General features: G+C 41.4%; 1 protein-coding gene, 1 long non-coding RNA gene and 1 other non-coding gene across 3 annotated transcripts; 2 read left to right on the top strand and 1 right to left on the bottom strand.

Moving 5' to 3' along the window:
* Window positions 1–39: 39 nt before the first annotated feature.
* RPS20 (ribosomal protein S20) lies at window positions 40–1,634 on the top strand. The gene is made up of 4 exons (XM_081504962.1): window positions 40–162; window positions 348–447; window positions 704–777; window positions 1,415–1,634. Exons 1-4 carry the CDS (start codon window positions 160–162, stop codon window positions 1,595–1,597), a joined length of 360 nt encoding a protein of 119 aa, XP_081361088.1. The 5' UTR covers window positions 40–159; the 3' UTR covers window positions 1,598–1,634.
* Window positions 43–21,040, bottom strand: LOC145511523 (uncharacterized). The gene is made up of 4 exons (XR_014057914.1): window positions 20,962–21,040; window positions 5,136–5,245; window positions 602–4,216; window positions 43–205 (listed from the first exon to the last, which is right to left on the bottom strand). It is a non-coding gene; the product is annotated as an uncharacterized LOC145511523 (long non-coding RNA).
* LOC145511856 (small nucleolar RNA U54) lies at window positions 568–634 on the top strand. Its single transcript, XR_014058228.1, has one exon. It is a non-coding gene; the product is annotated as a small nucleolar RNA U54 (small nucleolar RNA).
* Window positions 21,041–21,422: the final 382 nt, after the last annotated feature.

Below are 21,422 nucleotides of genomic sequence, written 5' to 3' on the forward strand. Positions count from 1 at the left end.
AGCGCGGCTATATAAGCGCCCCGCAGGCCTCACGCCTTCCTCTTTGAGGAAGCCGCGGTCGCCGCTGAAGCGGAGCTCCGTGCTGCCCGCTCCTGCTCCTGACTCACCGCTGTTCGCTCTCGCCGAGGAACAAGTCGGTCAGGAAGCCGCACCGCAGCCATGGTGAGTCGGGGGCGTCCGGGTCGCGTCCTGGAGCAACGCTGGGCTAGAGGGAGGGAACGGGACTCGCTTGTCTAGAGAACGGGCTTGTGAGGTGCCGCCAGGAGCTGTGAAGGCTCTGAGCGCTCTGGGTCTCTGGACTTGACAGGCTTTTTAAGGGTTCTCTATTCCCACTTTTGTGGTAACAGGCCTTTAAAGACACCGGCAAGACTCCCGTGGAGCCAGAGGTGGCCATTCACCGGATTAGGATCACCCTCACCAGCCGCAACGTGAAGTCTCTGGAGAAGGGTCAGTGCGGCGAATTCGAGGGTCTCGGGGCTTGTTCCTGAACGAGGTCGGCTCTCGGGGGCCAGCGTCCTCTTTTAAAAGACATAGTTAAGACTGGGTCACACTCGGTGTGTGCCGTGTTGGCGGTGAGGAGAGAATTGCTGTGTTGACTTACGGTGATCGTCTTATACGCTATTCTGAGCCCGCGGCGGTTCGACTTCGAGCCGGCTCTTGTGCGTTAAGGGAACCAACTGAAGCATGCTCTTATTCTCTGCAGTGTGTGCTGACCTGATCAGAGGCGCGAAGGAAAAGAATCTCAAAGTAAAAGGACCAGTTCGGATGCCAACCAAGGTGGGAGAGTGTCCTGGGCAGATGGAAGATGGTAGTTGCATACTAAAAAGAAAGATGGAGAAATTAGAAAACAAAGTGAAATGGGAGCACTGAATATGAAATAGAAAAAATGAAACAAACTAGATTAAAGTAAAAGGTTCTGTTACAATCTAGTAGCTTTTAAACATGGCTGCTCATCTGGAGCTTTGGCAAAAAAAAGCGATACCTGGGCATTTGTATTTTTCAAAAAACTCCAAGATAATTCTGATGTGTATTTGGATATCAGAATGCATTTTTGCCCTTTAGGGTAAGGGATTTGGCTGCCAAAAGATTGTTATGTACTGATGCTAACAATACACACCCAAAGTCAGATGCTGGTAAAATCTGGTTCTTGTTAAAAATGTGCTTTTTGGAAGTAAAACGGTTGAAGGTTTTTGCTACTGGTGTTTGGTGTGCCTTTGTCACAGTACCAAGGGTCCTGTTGTGGCCGAGGGAAAATAGACTTGCTGTTAAAAATTGTCTGTATCTGAAAAGTATTTCTGTAAAGCGGGCTGAGACCCTGGGAAGTTTTCAAATGGAATCTGTACTGATTCTGTAAGTGTTCTAGGGAAGCACAACAGAACATAAATGCTTGGTTCCCATTTTTTTCTTATTGCAGACTCTGAGAATAACTACAAGGAAAACTCCTTGTGGTGAAGGTTCTAAGACTTGGGATCGATTCCAAATGAGGATCCACAAGCGACTCATTGACCTGCACAGCCCTTCTGAAATTGTCAAGCAGATCACGTCCATCAGTATTGAACCAGGAGTCGAGGTGGAAGTCACCATTGCCGATGCCTAAATCAGCCTTTTTAATAAATCGATAATTAGTTGTTAAATCTTGTTGACTTTTATTCTTAATACTGTCAAGTCTTAGGAATAGAGTTGAATTATGGAATTGATTACACCTTTTAAGTAGAATACTAAGAATTAGATGGATAGCCTGTGGTGGTTGATCCTGTTTCCATTGTTTTCCAGGGGCCAGTAAGCTAGTTTGAAAACTGAATTCTGTTAACTGCCACATGACATCTTGCTGTTGATAAATATTGGGATTTTTGAACATGTGTATGGGTTTTACTTTGGAACTGTCAGAGGTTTCTGGCGTGATTCTAATGTGACCAGCTGTGGTTAGAAACCTAGTGTGCTAAAAGGCAAGGAACTCAGAAGCTAGATGTTAAATTCTATCACTGACTCTGCTTGTTTGTCATAACTCTTTTAAATTTCAGTGAGTTTGGGGAACTTTTATAGATACTGGTGCCCTGATTATATTTTAGATGAGCAAATATAATCCTAGTACTAGATTGAGGTTATATCTATAGATACATGTTTTACGTATACTTTTTGGAATCCCTTTCCACCTAATATATATAGGTCATTCAGTTTGAAGCTAAGTTAACTGTTTATATGTTTGGGGCTGAAAAGCACATCTTAGGTCAAATTCCATTTATCCAAACCTCTATTGGCATGATACTGGATTACACTGCCTAGCTGCAGGGCTCTGCTTATACATTGTATTTTCTTCACCATTACCATTGTGCAGACATAGAAATTGCTTTGAGTTTTAATTTGCCCAGTGTTCTGAGCTTTAATAGCACAGCTGAAATATTAAACACATGTATGTCTATTCTACAAAAGTATATGACAGGTATTTAAGCATTTTCCGAATGATAAAGTTTGCTACTCTTAGTACAGTATTGAAATTCTGGCCTTTCCTCCAGGTTGGAGCCCAGTCCACTTTGGATTACCTTGTCCAGTGACTTCAGTTAGCTTGTATGTTTAAACTGTTCAGGTTTCTCTGTATATCCAATTATGTGCCAGATGCCAGAACCTCATAGCTGTAAGTTGACAAGCTCGCACACCTTGTTCTCAACCCATGTCCAACACGTGCCACACAGTCATTCTAATACTGGAATACTCATCCCTAAACAATTTATCCTGCTGCAACATCCGAGTCCTTTTGATTCTATTTTTTTCCTCCTAGCAGGTCTCCGAAACACCAGATTTTGAAAAGGGATTTTAGTAGAACAGAGCCTGGGATGATGTTATGCTAAAGTTTAGCAAAGATGCTATGCTAAGGTAACCTATGCTAACCCACTTAACAACAACGTTGTGCCAGATCAACTTTTAAACTACTTAGCTTGGGAAAACAAGAAAATGAAAATTTCATTGCATAAGAAGATTCTTACAGTTCTATCCCTGAGGCCAGCAGTGATCTAATCTTTCCTAGAGAAGCTGGTGTTCTCAGTTCAACGGAAGAAGTTGGTAAGAAATCAGCCTGGCAGTGAGCTACTGGCTTGTCTTCTAGCCCAATTTTCAGCATTCTCTGCAGTAGGAAGTTCTAAAACTACAGTGGCAGTTAAGATCATTAATGCCCAAAGAGTAGGTTGTTAAGCTAAATGTGCCTTCATCAGAAGATGCAGCTTGCATACAGTTCTGAAATTTAACCAATACATGCCAGGGTGACTGATGGTTTAGCAGTTATCACATGAGAATAACTGCATTTAAGCCATAAGCAATACATAGGGCCTGTAATACAGCTAAAACGTGGCACTTAAAATTCAGGAACTGCTATTAGCTTCAATTCCTTTGTTAAGTCACTAAGTTTTGTGGGACTCTCAACCCATGGACTGCAGCACACCAGGCTTCCCTATCCTAACTGGTTGTAGATAATGTACAAGGGAGATAGCAGTGAACTAACTGGGTTTTTAGTCTTTTTAAGTTGCACAGCTGGTTAGTTATGTGACCTTAAACATGCTTACTAAACCTCTTTGGACATTAATTCTCATCTGCAAGAAGGGAAAGGCTACCACTCCAGTATTCTGGCCTGGAGAATTCCATGAACTGTATAGTTCATGGGGTCACAAAGAGTTGGACACGACTGAGCGACTTTAAATGTAAACTATTTCAGGTAAGATTTTTTTCCCTTTTCCCCAAAGGAAACATTTAACATTTTCCCCCTAAAAGAAATTCTGAGACCTTCAGTAACTCACTTAACATGAATGAACTTCAGTGTTCATCAGCCCACTGCCTTATAAAGGACAAATGAGAAAATACACATAAAAATGTGTTTGTTGTTAAGTTGCTCTGCCATGTCCCACTCTGCAACCCCATGGGGCTGCAGCATGCCAGCCTTCTGTGTCCTTCACCATCTCCCAGAGTATGCTCAAACTCCTGTCCATTGAGTTGGTGTTGCCATCCAACCATCCCATTCTCTGCTGCCCCTTTCTGCCCTCAATCCTTCCCAGCATCAGGGTCTTTTCCAGTGAGTTGGCTCTTCGTATCAGGTGGGCAAACTTGGAGCTTCAGCCTCAGCATCAGTCCTTCCAATGAAAATTCAGGGTTGATCCAACACCATAGTTCAAAAGCATCAGTTCTTCGGCACTGATCTTTCTTTATGGTCCAACTTGCACATCCGTACACTCTAAAACATTCAAAAATAACTATTTTAAAGCTGCTACAGGGCCTTCAAATATTAGTAACAAAATAATGATAGTTTACATAGTGGTATCGATACCAATGAGTCTGGGTTGTAGGCTAGCTTGTATGGATTAGGGAGGCAGAGTGTTAGTCCCTCAGTCATGTCCAACTCTGCAATATGGACTGCAGCCTGCCAGGCTCCTCTGTTCATGGAATCCTCCAGGCAAGAATACTAGGGTAGCCATTCCCTTTCTCCAGGGGATCTTTCCAACCCAAGGATCAAACTTGGGTCTCCCGAGTTGTATGCAGATTATTTACCATCTGAGCCACAAGTTAAGCCCGAGGCAGAGGAAGGTTGAAAATGGGCGGCTCTCCAGTCCTTACCACATTCCCATTAGATTCACAGCTACTTTGTTTTAAACATGCAGCTAAACAGGAGACAATAGCTGTGCATTGCTAGGTCAGATTTTTCCACCTGACGCCCCTAAGTACAAGTGAAATCCTCGGTCGTGTCTGACTCTGCGACTCCATGGACTGTAGCCTACCAGGCTCCTCCGTCCATGGGATTTTCCAGGCAAGAACACGCCCCTAAGGTATGTATTAAATAGGTTCAGGATCTGGGATGTAAGGTAAATGGGCAAGAGAGGAGAAATTCTCGGCCGTGCTGTCAAATCTGTTCCAAACTTAATTACCTGGATATGCAGACTTAGTAAGATACTTCTTTGAGCCTCAATTCTCATGTGCAAAATGAAGGTACTTGTGTCTATCTCAAGGTCATGGTGGGTGTTCTTTGTCTCTCTCGGAGACACTTTCTAACAAAATCAAGACTGGCTTGCTAAGTGCATAGATTTCTCCCATGGCGAACTTGATTCCCACAGGGTGTGGTGCACTGCTGATGAATGGTGTTAGGTGAGATTACTTACAGGGGCATTTGAACCCAGGATAAGGCTTTCCTAACTGCTTCCTCCTTCACCAAACTAGTGAGTACACAGGTCCAACTCCAAAGCAGAACGTGGCAAAGTCAAAATTTAACCTTTAGAAAGTAAAAAAAACTAAGTTAATTCTTCATTCTAGGTAGACTACCTTTCACTTTCATAGCAAATTAAACTTCTAGAACAAGAGAACTTGATCTTTCTCTACGTTTTATCCTATAAAGTGCTTTTTTTTATTCCTTTATATAGAACCCACCCACCCCAAAAGGTATTGTTAATATTGAAATCTTCAGAACTTTTCTTGTAAACACAAGTATATGTGATTTTAATCTATTCAATATCTTCCCTTTAGCCATATAAAATTTACCTCTTTAAAAAATACATATGAGACAATACTAAACATATTGCTCTCTATGTATTCTGATATTAACTGATTATCTGATATGTGACTTGCAAATTCTCCCATTCTGTAAGTTGCCTCTTCATGTCAATTCATTGTGAGTAAATTTTTGTATATGGTATAAGGTGATTTTTGTAGATGGCTTCATTCTTTTGCAGTAGATATCTGTATTTCTCCCAACACCATTGGTTGTAAGAGACTCTTCTTTTCCCCAGTTGCTTGGTCTTGGCACCTTTGTTGTTTAGTTTCTAAGTCGTGTCTGAATCTTTTCAACACTATGGACTGCAGCACTTCCTGTCCATAGGGTTTCCCTGTCCTTCACTATCTCCCAGAGTTTGCTCAAACTCTTTTCCATTGAGTTGGTGATGCCATCCAACTGTCTCATCCCCTTCTCCTGCCCTCAATATTTCCCAGCTTCAGGGTTTTTTCCAATGAGTTGGCTCTTTGCATCAGGTGGCCAAACTATTGGCGCTTCAGCATCAGCCTTTCCAATGAGTATTCAAGATTGATTTCCTTTAGGATTGACTGACTTGATCTCCTTGCAGTTCAAGGGACTCTCAGGAGTGTTCTTCAGCACCACAATTCAAAAGCATCAATTGGCACCTTTACTGAAGATCATTTGACCTTCAGTCAAGGCTGAAGCATCCTTGTGTCCCAGGATAAATCCCACTTGGTCATGGTGTATAATCCTTTTATTGTGCTGTTGAATTTAGTTTGCTAGTATTTTGTTGAGAATTGCCTCAGTATTCATCAGAGATAATGGTGTGAGTTTTTTAAATTGAGGGCTTCCCTGGTGGCTCAGCAGTTAAGAATCCGCCTGCAATGCAGGAGGCTGCCTGAAATGTAGGAGACATGGATTCTGGGTGGGAAAGATTCCCTGCAGGAGAGCAAGGGAACCCACTCCAGTGTTCTTGTCTGAGAAATCCCATGGACACAGGAGACTGGCGGGCTACAGTCCACAGGGTCCCCAGAGTTGGACATGACTTAGTGACTAAACCAAATCACCATAATTGACATATGGCATTATATTAGTTTCAGGTGTACCATGTAATGATTCGATATTTGTATTAATCAGTAGTTTTCTTGTAGTGTTTGGTTTTAGTATTGGAATAATGCTGCCCTCACAGAATGAATTTTGAATTGTTCCCACCTCTTCAGTTTTTTGTAAGAGTTTGAAGAAGATTGATGTTAGTTTTTCTTCACATGTTTGGTAGAATTCCTCAGGGAAGCTGTCTGATCGTGGACTTTTCTTTGTTGTTCTTTGTTAAAGCTACTTCAGTGTCCTTACTAGTTCAGATTTTTTATTTGTTTATGATTCAGTCTTAAGTGGTTCTGTATTTCTAGGAATTTATCCCTTTTTTCTAGGTTATCCCATTTGTTGACATATAAGCATTTATAGTATTCTAATCCTTTTTATTTCTGTGGCATTAGATGTAATGTCTTATATTTCAATTCTGATTTTAGTTAAGTAGTTTTTTCCTAGTTAATCTAGCTAAGGGTTTGTCAATTTTTTTATCTTTTCAAAAATTCAGCTTAGTTTTATTTTCTCTGTTGTTTCCCTAGTCCCTATTTTCTCTGCTCTAATCTTTATTATTTTCTTCCTTCTGCTAACTTTGAGTTTAGTTTGTTCTTTTTTTAGTTCTTTGAGATGTAAAATTAGATTATTTATTTTTCAAGAGTGTATTGTTTAATTTCCACATATTTGAGAATATTCCAATTTTTCCTTTGCTATTGAGCCCTAGTTTCATTCCATTGCAGTCATTTGGTATGTCCATATCTTTCCTCAAGTTTAGAAAAATTCTGGCCATCTTTTTTTTTTTTTTTGGCTATTATTTCTTCAAGTAAGCTCTCTGCATACCCCCGGCCCCTTCTCCTTCTGGAGCTCCTATAATTATTACATTGATCTGCCTGGTGGTGTCCCAGAGCCCCCAAACTGTTTCACTTTTCCATTCTTTATCTTTTCTACTCCTCTGACGATAATTTCAAATGATCATCTTCAGGTCATTTGCTGATTCTTCCTTCTGCTTGATTAAGTCTGCCACTGAATCCTCCTATTGGATTTGTTAATTCAGTTATTGTATTCTTCAGCTCCAGAATTTCTTTTTTTTTTTTTTATAATTTCTCTTTGTTGATATTCTCATTTTGTTCATCCACTGTTTTCCTGATTTTCTTTAGTTGTCTATCTGTGCTCTCTTTTAGCACATTGAGCACCTTTAAAGTAGTTATTTGAATTCTGTGTCTGGTAATTCATAGATCTCTTGTTTCTTTAGGGTTGGTTTCTGGAAATTTATTTTGATCAGTTTATTCAGCTGTGTTTGTTTCCCCCTTTTTTTTCTTGTAAGCCATGTGATCCTGTATTGAAATTTGGGCATGTGAAAAATGGCCATCCCTCCCAGTCTGTTGTTGTTTATTCACAAAGTTGTGCCCGACTCTTGCGACCCCATGGGCTGGACTGTAGCTTACCAGGCTCCTCTGTCCATAGAATTCTTTAGGCAAGAATACCGGAGTGGGTAGCCATTTCCTTCTCCAGGAGATCTTCCTGAGTCAGGGATTGAACTCGCCTCTCCTACGTGGGCAGGCAGATTCTTTACCAGTGAGCCACCAGGGAAGCCCAGTCTATAGGGGAAGTCCAGTCTGTAGGGGAAGTCATCTTGGCTGGAGATTTGAGAAACTCTCAAACCTTTTCTGGGGGTACGTCTTGGCTTGTGAGTATGATTTACTAGAGACAGACTTGCCTGTTTCCTTCTCAGGAGCCTGTAATCTCTTACTCCCTCTGGTGTCTATCTGTGGTACTGCATTCTCCATGGTATTAGTTCAGTCCAGTCGCTCGGTTGTGTCCTAACTCTTTGTGACCCCATGGACTGCAGCATGCCAGGCTTCCCTGTCCATCACCAACTCCCGGAGCATACTCAAACTCATGTCCATTGAGTCTGTGATGCCATCCAACCATCTCATCCTTTGTTGTCCTCTTCTCCTCCCACCTTCAATCTTTCCCAGCATCAGGGTCTTTTCAAATGAGTCAGTTCTTCGCATTAGGTGGCCAAAGTATAACTCCAACTGAACATGACATTGTTCTCAACGACCTCAAGTCCGGCAACCACACAAAATATACTGCTTTCCCATCAGTGCCCTGAGTTCCCGAGACTGAAATTAGTCCCTTAGGCAGCCCCGCAAAAAGCCAGGACTTTGGACTCACGTTCTGCTCTTATCTTCCCTTCCAAGAGAGAAGCTGAGAGTTTTCTTCTGGTCTCTGTCCTGGACTGGGGTGTGGGTGGGACTAGGGCAGGCAAAACACAAGGAGCTTTCTTACCTACTGTGACCCTTCTTGGCTTGGTGCTCACCTCGTGCTGCAGCCTGTTGCCTGGTTCCTGGAGTTGTCACAAAGATACTGTGGTCTGTGTATCACTGTTAGGTTGGTGTCTGTGTTAGAAGAAGTTCTGGGGCTTTCTATTCCTCTGTCTGGCTGGCATCACTCTAACGACTCTTTTTGAAATATAATCAAATATAATAAATAACAATAACCTCTTAATATCCTTAAATATACAGTAGTATTCAAGTTTCTTTGAGTGTTTTTACTGTTTGTTTATTTGAATAAGGATCTGATTGAAGTTTCTCAAATTTTTTTTAATCTAGTGGTTCCCCTTCCATCTAAGAAATTGTTTAGATACAGACAAGCCTCGTTTTGAGCAGTAGCATGGGACCAGAGAAAGTAAACATGCAAGCTGAAAACTTGCAAAATGGCCCTAATAATCAACAGGAAAAATTATGGTTGTTCTGTTACCTATAAGGTTTTACAAAAATTAAGTCTTTGCTTTCAGTTATAAATGTAAAGGAAAATATAAAATGGTAGAACTGATATTCAGTATGTGTGTGCTGTGCTAAGTCGCTTCAGTTGTGTCTGACTGTTTGCAACCCTGTGGACTGACGCCCGCCAGGCTCCCCTGTCCATGGGATTTTCCAGGCAAGAATACTGGAGTGGGTTGCCATGCCCTCCTTCAGGGGATCGTCCCAACCCAGTGATCGAACCCATGTCTCATATGTCCTGCATTGGCAGTCCAGTTCTTTACTACTAGTGCCACCCGGGAAGCCTGATATTTAGTGTATTATCATCTAAAACATTAGTAATATTAAGAAAATATTCTATGTCTTTGTTAGAAAAAAGCAAAAACCCAAGCTCATCGATAGTAGTATGAACAGTGCTTGCTTTCTCATTACATAACTTGAGGCATTTTTTTTTTTGCCTATGCCTTGGTGAGCTGTCATATTTCTGACTTTGGTCATGAACTATTTCTAGTTTCTTTTTAACGTGTAGCTTTTTAACGGTATCCCTCCTCTGGGACATCATCACCCTTTTCATCACAACTGTGCTCCTTCATCTCAGTAAGTCTGTCTTCACTACATCCCTTTGGCTGTGTTTCTCAGTCTCTCAATGTTGCACTGTCAACAGGCCCATGGTCCACTGTTCATTCCACAACCTTATTTACGTTTGATTCAGACTTCACATCCAGCATTTTCATATCGCTTCTTCACTGTTCTTTTGTCTTTGTGTGCCAATTTCCTGTTCTTAAGTCTCCATTTTTGTAAAACATCACCTGGGTTTATGGCTGCATGCTTTACTGTCTCTGCTGCCTCTGTGAGGACTGAATAACACGAGGCATCACCAGACTTTGAGAGAAGTGACGTTGTTATGCGTGTGTTAATGATTTGTAGACTGAAGTGCTCGCCACAGAGTTTATCTTCTCTGCAGCTTCTCGCACAACCGATATACTGTGGCAACTGATGCAGGAACTGCATCGGTGGGGGCCTGGTGGTGTAGGCCTCTACTGTGATAACTGTGATAAAGCTCCTGCTTATCAGAACCTGGCAAAGCGAAGACCACCCATATTTGTCTTGGAATTATCTCTGATTTCGCAGGGGCAACTGTCTATCTTTGGTTTCTTTTATTTGTAGTTAAGAATCATAATTAAGCTTTTCTTTCTGGTACTAGTCTGGATCTTCCCTCTTAGGTAGACAGACCTGCTTCTCTAATAGGCTCTTCTTTACCATTTGAAGGATTTTCAAGGCCTGGAATTCCCTGTAAGGTACACGTATAGGCAGCCGGCTGCTAGACTGGGGACCCTCACAACAGACACCACTTAAATGAAGAGCAACACTCGGTCACGCTTGATGTTTTTATCTCTTCCCGGGGGTTATTCAGGTTATAGACAGGTACAATCTCCCTCTTGTCCTTAGTGAGGCAGAAGCTTGTGGGGCAGGCTGACAGGTATAGGTGTCTCAACAACACACTCTCAGTTTAAAATTAAGCTCCTGTTGGTAGCCTTCTTCTAACCCTGCACCCAGGGGTGCACCAACTCCTCCCTACCCAGAGCCCCAGGAAGGGCAGTTCCCACCACCAGCCCTACCAGGAATGTATTCTAGGGCATGCCTCCTCCATTCTGTCTCTTCTCACACATTCTGAATCCTAGAAAGCTGTTGAACTCAAAAGTCTGTTCCATTCTCTTTCTTGTTATTGATTTAATCCTTTGTTTTCCTCTGCAATAGTTTCAGTGAGGTCTCTAAATAGAGATGAGGCAACTTCCTGGGCTCAGTCTGCAATCCTGAGCTGATTTCTAGCTGATTCTTACCCGTCCAGGACACATCTCCTTAAGAAGAACAGTGGAGTAGTGTAGTAAGGAGAGTAGGCTCCTAGCCAGGCTGTCTGTGCTTGCAGTTCGACTCTACTCTTTTCTAGCTGAGACTTTGAGTTATTTATTCTCTTGTATCTTGCTTTTCTCATCCAGGGTTTCCCTGGTGGCTCAGATGGTTAAAAAAAATCTGCCTGCAATGGCGGAGGAATAGGACGGGGAGACCACTCTCTCCTCCACAAATTTATCGAAAGAACATCTGAACGCTGACCAAACTTCACAAAACTACTTCTGAAGGCTGGCTGAGGACGTCAGGCTTTCACAAAAACTGCGCATTATCTTCAAAAGAGGTAGGAGAAATTATAAAAGATAAAAAGAGAGACAAAAGAGTTAGGGACGGAGACCCGTCCCGGGGAGGGAGTCGTAAAAGAGGAGGAATTTCCAAGCACCAGGAAACCCTCTCACCGGCGGGTGTGGGGGAGGATTTTTATCTCGGAGGGCAACGTAACTGGGAGGAAAAAATAAATAAAATCCACAGATTACGTGCCTAAAGCAACTCCCAGCAAAGAACCCCAGACGCTCGCATCATCCGCCACCAGCAAGTGGGGGCTGAACGGAGAGGAGCGGGCGGCATTGCCTAGGGTAAGGACCGGGCCCGAGTGCCCCGAGGGCAATCTGAGGGAGCTAACGTGAGATAGTAACCTAAACTGTGGGACAGCGAGAGAGAGAGAACTATCCCGCGAAAAGCCCAACTCTAAGGCACTGCCGGCCCGCTCACAGAACAAAGGACTGAGCGATACCAGAGGAGAGCTAGCCGGCTGCGGACCGCGCCATGCCCCGCCGGCCACAGCGGGCAGGCGGGGCCCGCCAGAGCCGGAAAGGGGCAAACTCGGCTCCAGAGAGGGCACCCCCTACCAAACTGCAAACAGGCTCCCAGTTTTTAAGCAAAGACTGCCTGAGATCCCGGAGGGTCGACAGCAGCCGGGAGGGTCGCAGCCAGAGACCAGCTCCCCAGAACCGACACAAAGCACACCGGAGCCGGGCGCGCCCGTAAACCGAGGCGGGGACCAGGGAGGTGATAAGCCGCACCGCCCCAACAGGGGACAGCGCCCTCGCCAAACTCCTGGCCGCCTGGGCAGCTCCGACCGGGAACGGCACAAGCCGCGGGCAAAATCGAGTCTGCGCCTTTGTGGAGTAACCGGGAGCCTGAACCTGAGCGGCTTAGACCTGGGAAGTGCACGCAGCTCAGGGCCCGCTCCCCGGCCGAGTAACCTGAAGCCTGAGCAGGGTAGACGGGGAAAGCACACACGCCGTGAGCGGGGGCGAACCCAGTGCGGCCGAGACACTGCGAGCTTACCACACACACGCCAGAATTGCAGTGTTCCTTCCTCCCCACAGCACGATTGAACAAGCGAACCTAAAGAGGTCACCTCCACCGCTTTGTTGCAGGGCGGAAATTAGATACTGAAGAGATCTCCAAACAGAAGCCAAATAAACAGAGGGAAGTGCTTTGGAAGGGACAGGCCAACAGATTAAGATCCCTGTAGTTAATACCGACTGCATTAAAAAGGACCTACAGATCTTGAAAAGTATAAGCAGGAATAAGGATCTATCTAAAACTGAGCAGATCCCACACTGCTCACAACAGCTCCAGAGAAAGTCCGGGATATATATATTTTTTACTATTATTATCATTTTTTTTTTTTTAATTTTTTTTTTAATTAAAAAAATTTTTTTTTCTCTTCTTTCCTTTTTCTTCAAGTCCTCTATTACACCTTTAACTTTCATTTTCATAACCCACTATTAACTTGCAAAAAAAAAAAACCCTATTTTTGAAGCAAACTACATACATATATCTTATACCTTTTGTGTTTTCTTTTTTTTTAATGTTTTTTTCCTGTTCTACATTTTTTTACTGTTTCTTTTTTTACTGTTTTACTGTTTTTTTTCTTTTTACACTGTTCCCTTTTTTCTTTTTCTTTTTTTTTTTTTTAGATTGTAAGTTTTATAAGAGTCTAACCTCTACTCTAGATTTTTAATCTGTGTTTTACATATTTGATATCAACTTTGTACATTTAAGAACCCAATCTTTAGGACCCATTTTTACTCAGGAGTGTGATCACTGGCCTGATCACTCTCTCCCCCTATTGATGCTCTTTCTTCTCCCCCAGGGAACCTCTATCTCCCACCCTCCTCCTTCTCTTCTCAACCCAATTCTGTGAATCTCTGAGGGTGTTCTGGGTACCGGAGAACACTTCAGGAACAGGATACTGCCCAGATCTCTCTCTCCCCTCTTAATTCCTCCCTTTCTACTCATGCTCACCTCTGTTACCTTCCTCCCCCCTCTCTATGTATCTCTGTGAATCACTCTGAGGGTTCCAAACTGTGGAAAGCACAGAGGGAAGTGCTTACTGGCTAGATTGCTCTCTCCACATTTGAATTCCCCTCTTCCCCTCCTGGTCACCTCAACCCACCCCCCCCACCTCATCTCTCCATGTAACTCAGTGAACCTTTCTGGGTATCCCTCACTGTGGAGAATCTTTTCACCATTAACCTAAAAGTTTTATTATTGAGGCTGTATGGAAGGAGAAGTCTTGAGGCTACTGCAAGAATAAGACTGAAAGCCAGGGGAAACATTAATTAATAAGAGACCATCCAATAGCCTCCATAAATTCACTGAAACCAAGCTCCACCCAAGAGATAATAAGTTCCAGAGCAAGACATACCACGCAAATTCTCCAGCAACGCAGGAACATAGACCTGAGCATCAATATACAGGCTGCCCAGAGGCACACCAAATCCATAGACATCTCAAAAATTAATACTGGTCACTCCATTACACTCAAGAGAGCAGAAATCCAGCTCCACCCACCAGAACACCGACACAAGCTCCCCCAACCAGGAAACCTTGACAAGCCACCTGTCCAACCCCAACCGCAGTGAGGAACCTCCACAACAAAGAGGAACTTCATACTACCAGAATACAGAAGGGCCACGCCTAACACAGCAATCTAAACAAGATGAAAAGGCAGAGAAATACTCAGCAAGTAAAGGAAAATGAGAAATGCCCACAAAGCCAAACAAAAGAGGAGGAGATAGGGAATCTATCCGAAAAAGAATTTAGAATAAGGATAATAAAAATGATCCAAAATCTTGAAAGCAAAATGGAGTTACAGATAAATAGCCTGGAGACAAAGATTGAGAAGATGCAAGAAATGTTTATCAAGGACTTAGAAGAAATAAAAAGGAATCAATATAGAATGAATAATGAAATAAAGGAGATAAAAGACACTCTGGAGGGAACCAACAGTAGAATAACGGAGGCAGAAGATAGGATAAGTGAGGTAGAAGATAGAATGATGGAAATAAACGAAGCAGAGAGGAAAAAAGAAAAAAGAATCAAAAGAAATGAGGAAAACCTCCGGGACCTCTGGGACAATATGAAACGCCCCAACATTCGAATCATAGGAGTCCCAGAAGAAGAAGATAAAGGGAAAGGCCATGAAAAAATACTCGAGGAGATAATAGTTGAGAATTTCCCTAAATTGAGGAAAGAAATAGTCACAGAAGTCCAAGAAACCCAGAGAGTTCCAAACAGGATAAACCCAAGGCGAAACACCCCAAGACACATATTAATCAAATTAACAAAGATCAAACACAAAGAACAAATATTAAAAGCAGCAAGGGAAAAACAACAAATAACACACAAGGGGATCCCCATAAGGATAACAGCTGATCTTTCAATAGAAACCCTTCAGGCTAGAAGGGAATGGCAGGACATACTTAAAGTAATGAAAGAGAATAATCTACAACCCAGATTACTGTACCCAGCAAGGATCTCATTCAGATATGAAGGAGAATTCAAAAGCTTTACAGACAAGCAAGAGCTGAGGGAATTCAGCACCACCAAACCAGCTCTCCAGCAAATGCTAAAGGATCTTCTCTAAACAGGAAACACAGAAAGGATGTTTCAACACGAACTCAAAACAACAAAGTAAATGGCAACGGGATCATACTTATCAATAATTACCTTAAATGTAAATGGGTTGAATGCCCCAACCAAAAGGCAAAGGGTTGCTGAATGGATACAAAAACAAGACCCCTATATATGCTGTCTACAAGAGACCCACCTCAAAACTAGGGACACACACAGGCTGAAAGTGAAAGGATGGAAAAACATATTCCATGCAAACGGAGACCAAAAGAAAGCAGGAGTCGCAATACTCATTTCAGATAAAATAGACTTTAAAATAAAGGATGTGAAAAGGGACAAAGAAGGACACTACATAAAGATCAAAGGATCAATTCAAGAAGAAGACGTAACAATCATAAATATATATGCACCCAACATAAGAGCACCACAATATATAAGGCAAATACTAACAAGTATGAAAGGGGAAATTAACAATAACACAATAATAGTGGGAGACTTTAATACTCCACTCACGCATATGGATAGATCAACTAAACAGAAAATTAACAAGGAAACACAAACTTTAAATGATACAATAGACAAATTAGATTTAATTGATATTTACAGGAGTTTCCACCCCAAAACAATCAATTTTACCTTTTTCTCAAGTGCACATGGAACTTTCTCCAGGATAGATCACATCCTGGGCCATAAATCTAGCCTTGGTAAATTCAAAAAAATTGAAATCATCCCAGCCATCTTCTCTGACCACAATGCAGTAAGATTAGACCTCAATTACAGGAAAAAAACTATTAAAAGTTCCAACATATGGAGGCTAAACAACACGCTTCTGAATAACCAACAAATCACAGAAGAAATCAAAAAAGAAATAAAATTATGCATAGAAACGAATGAAAATGAAAACACAACAACCCAAAACCTATGGGACACTGTAAAAGCAATACTAAGGGGAAGGTTCATAGCAATACAGGCGTACCTCAAGAAACAAGAAAAAAATCAAATAAATCAACTAACTCTACACCTAAAGCAACTAGAGAAGGAAGAAATGAAAAACCCCAGGGTCAGTAGAAGGAAAGAAATCTTAAAAATTAGGGCAGAAATAAATGCAAAAGAAACAAAAGAGACCATAGCAAAAATCAACAAAACTAAAAGCTGGTTTTTCGAGAAGATAAACAAAATTGATAAGCCATTAGCCAGACTCATCAAGAAACAAAGGGAGAAGAATCAGATCAACAAAATTAGAAATGAAAATGGAGAGATCACAACAGATTCCACAGAAATACAAAGGATCATAAGAGACTACTACCAACAGCTATATGCCAATAAAATGGACAACTTGGAAGAAATGGACAAATTCTTAGAAAAGTATAACTTTCCAAAACTGAACCAGGAAGAAATAGAAGATCTTAACAGACCCATCACAAGCACGGAAATCGAAACTGTAATCAGAAATCTTCCAGCAAACAAAAGCCCAGGACCAGACGGCTTCACAGCGGAATTCTACCAAAAATTTAGAGAAGAGCTAACACCTATCCTACTCAAACTCTTCCAGAAAATTGCAGAAGATGGTAAACTTCCAAACTCATTCTATGAGGCCACCATCACCCTAATTCCAAAACTAGACAAAGATGTCACAAAAAAGGAAAACTACAGGCCAATATCACTGATGAACATAGATGCAAAAATCCTTAATAAAATTCTAGCAAACAGAATCCAACATCATATTAAAAAGATCATACATCATGACCAAGTGGGCTTTATCCCAGGAATGCAAGGTTTTTTTAACATCCGCAAATCAATCAATGTAATACACCACATTAACAAATTGAAAGAAAAAAACCATATGGTTATCTCAATAGATGCAGAAAAAGCCTTTGACAAAATACAGCATCCATTTATGATTAAAACCCTCCAGAAAGCAGGAATAGAAGGAACATATCTCAACATAATAAAAGCTATATATGACAAACCCACAGCAAACATTATCCTCAATGGTGAAAAATTGAAAGCATTTCCCCTAAAGTCAGGAACAAGGCAAGGATGCCCACTTTCACCACTACTATTCAACATAGTTTTGGAAGTTTTGGCCACAGCAATCAGAGCTGAAAAAGAAATAAAAGGAATACAGATAGGAAAAGAAGAAGTAAAACTCTCACTGTTTGCAGATGACATGATCCTCTACATAGAAAACCCTAAAGACTCTACTAGAAAATTACTAGAGTTGATCAATGAATATAGTAAAGTTGCAGGATATAAAATTAACACACAGAAATCCCTTGCATTCCTATACTCCAATAATGAGAAAACAGAAAGAGAAATTAAGGAAACAATACCATTCACCATTGCATCAAAAAGAATAAAATACTTAGGAATATATCTACCTAAAGAAACAAAAGACTTATATATAGAAAATTATAAAACACTGATGAAAGAAATCAAAGAGGACACAAACAGATGGAGAAATATACCGTGTTCATGGATTGGAAGAATTAATATAGTGAAAATGAGTATTCTACCCAAAGCAATCTACAGATTCAATGCAATCCCTATCAAGCTACCAATGGTATTTTTCACAGAACTAGAACAAATCATCTCACAATTTGTATGGAAATATAAGAAACCTCGAATAGCCAAAGCAATCTTGAGGAAGAAGAATGGAACTGGAGGAATCAACCTGCCTGACTTCAGGCTCTACTACAAAGCCACAGTCATCAAGACAGTATGGTACTGGCACAAAGATAGAAATATAGATCAATGGAACAAAATAGAAAGCCCAGAGATAAACCCACGCACATATGGACACCTTATCTTCGACAAAGGAGGCAAGAATATACAATGGAGAAAAGACAATCTCTTTAACAAGTGGTGCTGGGAAAACTGGTCAACCACTTGTAAAAGAATGAAACTAGAACACTTCCTAACACCGTACACAAAAATAAACTCAAAATGGATTAAAGATCTAAACGTAAGACCAGAAACAATAAAACTCCTAGAGGAAAACATAGGCAAAACACTCTCCGACATAAATCACAGCAGGATCCTCCATGACCCACCTCCCAGAATATTGGAAATAAAAGCAAAAATAAACAAATGGGACCTAATTAAAATTAAAAGCTTTTGCACAACAAAGGAAACTATAAACAAGGTGAAAAGACAGCCTTCAGAATGGGAGAAAATAATAGCAAATGAAGCAACAGACAAACAATTAATCTCAAAAATATACAAGCAACTTCTGCAGCTGAATTCCCGAAAAATAAACGACCCAATCAAAAAATGGGCCAAAGAACTAAACAGACATTTCTCCAAAGAAGACATACAGATGGCTAACAAACACATGAAAAGATGCTCAACATCACTCATTATTAGAGAAATGCAAATCAAAACCACAATGAGGTATCATTTCACACCAGTCAGAATGGCTGCTATCCAAAAGTCTACAAGCAATAAATGCTGGAGAGGGTGTGGAGAAAAGGGAACCCTCTTACACTGTTGGTGGGAATGCAAACTAGTACAGCCACTATGGAGAAGAGTGTGGAGATTCCTTAAAAAACTGGGAATAGAACTGCCATATGACCCAGCAACCCCACTGCTGGGCATATACACCGAGGAAACCAGAATTGAAAGAGACGCGTGTACCCCAATGTTCATCGCAGCACTGTTTACAATAGCCAGGACATGGAAGCAACCTAGATGTCCATCAGCAGATGAATGGATAAGGAAGCTGTGGTACATATACACAATGGAATATTACTCAGCCATTAAAAAAAATACATTTGAACCGGTTCTACTGAGATGGATGAAACTGGAGCCCATTATACAGAGTGAAGTAAGCCAGAAAGAAAAACAACAATACAGTATACTAATGCATATATATGGAATCTGAAAGATGGTAACGATAACCCTATATGCGAGACAGAATAAGAGACACAGATGCATGGAACAATTTTATGGACTCTGAGGGAGAAGGTGAGGGTGGGACGTTCTGGGAGAATGGCATTGAGACATGTGTATTGTCATATGTGAAACAGAGCACCATTCCATGTTCGATGCATGTGACAAGGGCTCAGGGCCGGGGCAATGGGATGATCCAGAAGGATGAGAGGGGGAGGGAGGTGGGTGGGGGGTTCGGGAAGGGGAACACATGTAAACCCATGGCTGATTCTTGTCAATGTATGGCAAAAACTATTACAATATTGTAAAGTAATTAGCCCCCAACTAAAATAAATAAATTTATTAAAAAAAAAAAAAAAAAATCTGCCTGCAATGCAGGAGACCCAGGTTCGATCTTTGGATCAGGAAGATCCCCTGGAGAAGGGAATGGCAACCCACTCCAGTATTCTTGCCTGGAGAATCCCTGTGGACAGAGAAGCCTGGCAGGCTGCATTCCATGGGGTCACAAAGAGTCAGACACAACTGAGCAACTAACACTTTCCCTTTCTCATCAGTAAAATAAGAAAATGCCTCATGGAATTGTTTGAAAATGAAGTGAGTTAATATTTTTAATGTACTTTGGACAGTGGTTAGCACAGAATAAGAACTATATAAGTATTTGAAAATGAATAGCTTAGAATTTCAAGAAATGAAATGAATCTGAAAATGTGGCCTCTTTAATTTCTTGTCTCCACATCTAGAACAGAGTTCCCTGAATACAAGGCGGCTTAAGAAAAATTTTTTTCCTGCTTAAAAATCACTTAGGTTCAGTGGTGACTGCTTTTGCAGTTAAGTAGGCAGTTCATAAGAAGTAAATGTGTAAGTTTGAAGGACTAAGTGTATCCCAGACAGGACACACAGGCATCAGAGTAGCAACTGAAATGAATTCACCATACAAACAACTAACAGGGAAGAGACACAGCCTGACCAAGGAAGCTCAAAGACAGGATTCCAAACATCTGTTTGCTTCTATTTTTGGTAATCATTGCATCCTCACAATACTTCAGCCAAAGCTCGAGGAAAGCAAAAACGCTACCTATTTAAAGCCCAACAAAAAGACCACAATGAAATATTCAGCAAAAGATCAAGTTCTAACAAAACTGCAATTAAAAAAAAAAAAAAAGAACTGTAGACATTGTTTTCCTATGAGCATTCAACAGGTGTTTTCAATCATTTATCATTTGTTCACTTATGATTGAGCACATTGTACATTATCAAGTCTCAGATGTTTTCATTTCTAAAAGCGTCAACACTGAGCTGAAATCTTTTCCAAATACGAATCCCATTAAACTTTGGTTTAAAGAAAATGATGGAAAACCCACAAGAACAAGAAGTAAATTGTCTCAAAAAAAAAAAAGTAAATTGTCTCTTTAAAACAAGAAGGAGAAATAAACCAGTTACACCACAAACAGGAAGCCTCGTTGATCCCAATTCTTGTTGAGATCCTAAAACTTATTGATCCCCAAACTTGTTGCTGCCATGTCAGAAAATAATGTTGACAAACATATGTTCCTTAAAGATTCTTTCTTTTATTTTTCCTTTGAAACAACCGCAAACTTACATAAAAGCTGCAAGAACAGTACAAAGAATATTTTGTCAACCATTTGGGTAAAAATGATCAACATGACACCATCATTCAAATACTTGCCTGTGTATTTCAGCCCTGCCCCCCCCCCCCCGCCACAACCGTAGTGCAGCCACCAAAATTAGACCAAGGATGCTCACCTTGGTCTAATCTTCATGTCTCATTCAAGTTCTGTCAGCAGACCTAACTCTTTAGAGCACAGTATCAGACCGAGTCAGGCATCGCACTGCATTAAAGTTCTGTTTTGCCTGATTTAGCCCACCCGTTCCTCAGTCTTCCTTTGACCTCCATGACCTTGGCACTTTGGAAGGTTACAGGCATTGTAATTTGGATGCCTGCCTTACCTGCTCAGCCTGCAGCCCCACTCAGGGCTCGCTCCTGCAATCTTGCCCTTCTTCTCCACTGAGCCCTTCCCTCTTGGGCGACGTCCTGGGCTGAGCTGGGCTGCTGGTCCCGCCAACTCCCCCTGCTGGGTGCTGACACACTGCAATGGGGCCACTGCCCTCCCACTCCCTCTGGGGGTGATCACACCCATGGCTGAGATGCTCAGGGAGAGAGGGATAAAGGATAAAGGGGAAAGAAAAGAGAAGGAAGAGCCCCTAACAGTCTAGAGAAATGTGTTTTCGTGTTTGTCTAACTGTGAACTGTAGCAGGTAAAACATTGATCCAGTTGATGATCTGAAGTCATCCTAAGCAGAATCACAGATTTTAAACAAAATGCCTTTCCATTTATGTTATGAATCTCAGAGGAATATTTTGAGGGGTTAGGAAATGGTCATACTTAACTATGATTATTTAAAAAATG

The sequence above is a fragment of the Giraffa tippelskirchi genome, chromosome 6, assembly GCF_054371585.1.
Source record: "Giraffa tippelskirchi isolate mGirTip1 chromosome 6, T2T-mGirTip1v1.2.pri, whole genome shotgun sequence".
Taxonomy (NCBI): domain Eukaryota; kingdom Metazoa; phylum Chordata; class Mammalia; order Artiodactyla; family Giraffidae; genus Giraffa; species Giraffa tippelskirchi.

What these genes read in the sequence shown, in the direction of transcription:
- RPS20 (XM_081504962.1), top strand. An exon ending in CGTGAAGTCTCTGGAGAAGG is followed by an intron (nt 448 to 703) that starts GTCAGTGCGGCG and finishes TATTCTCTGCAG; the next exon opens with TGTGTGCTGACCTGATCAGA. An exon ending in CAGTTCGGATGCCAACCAAG is followed by an intron (nt 778 to 1,414) that starts GTGGGAGAGTGT and finishes TTCTTATTGCAG; the next exon opens with ACTCTGAGAATAACTACAAG.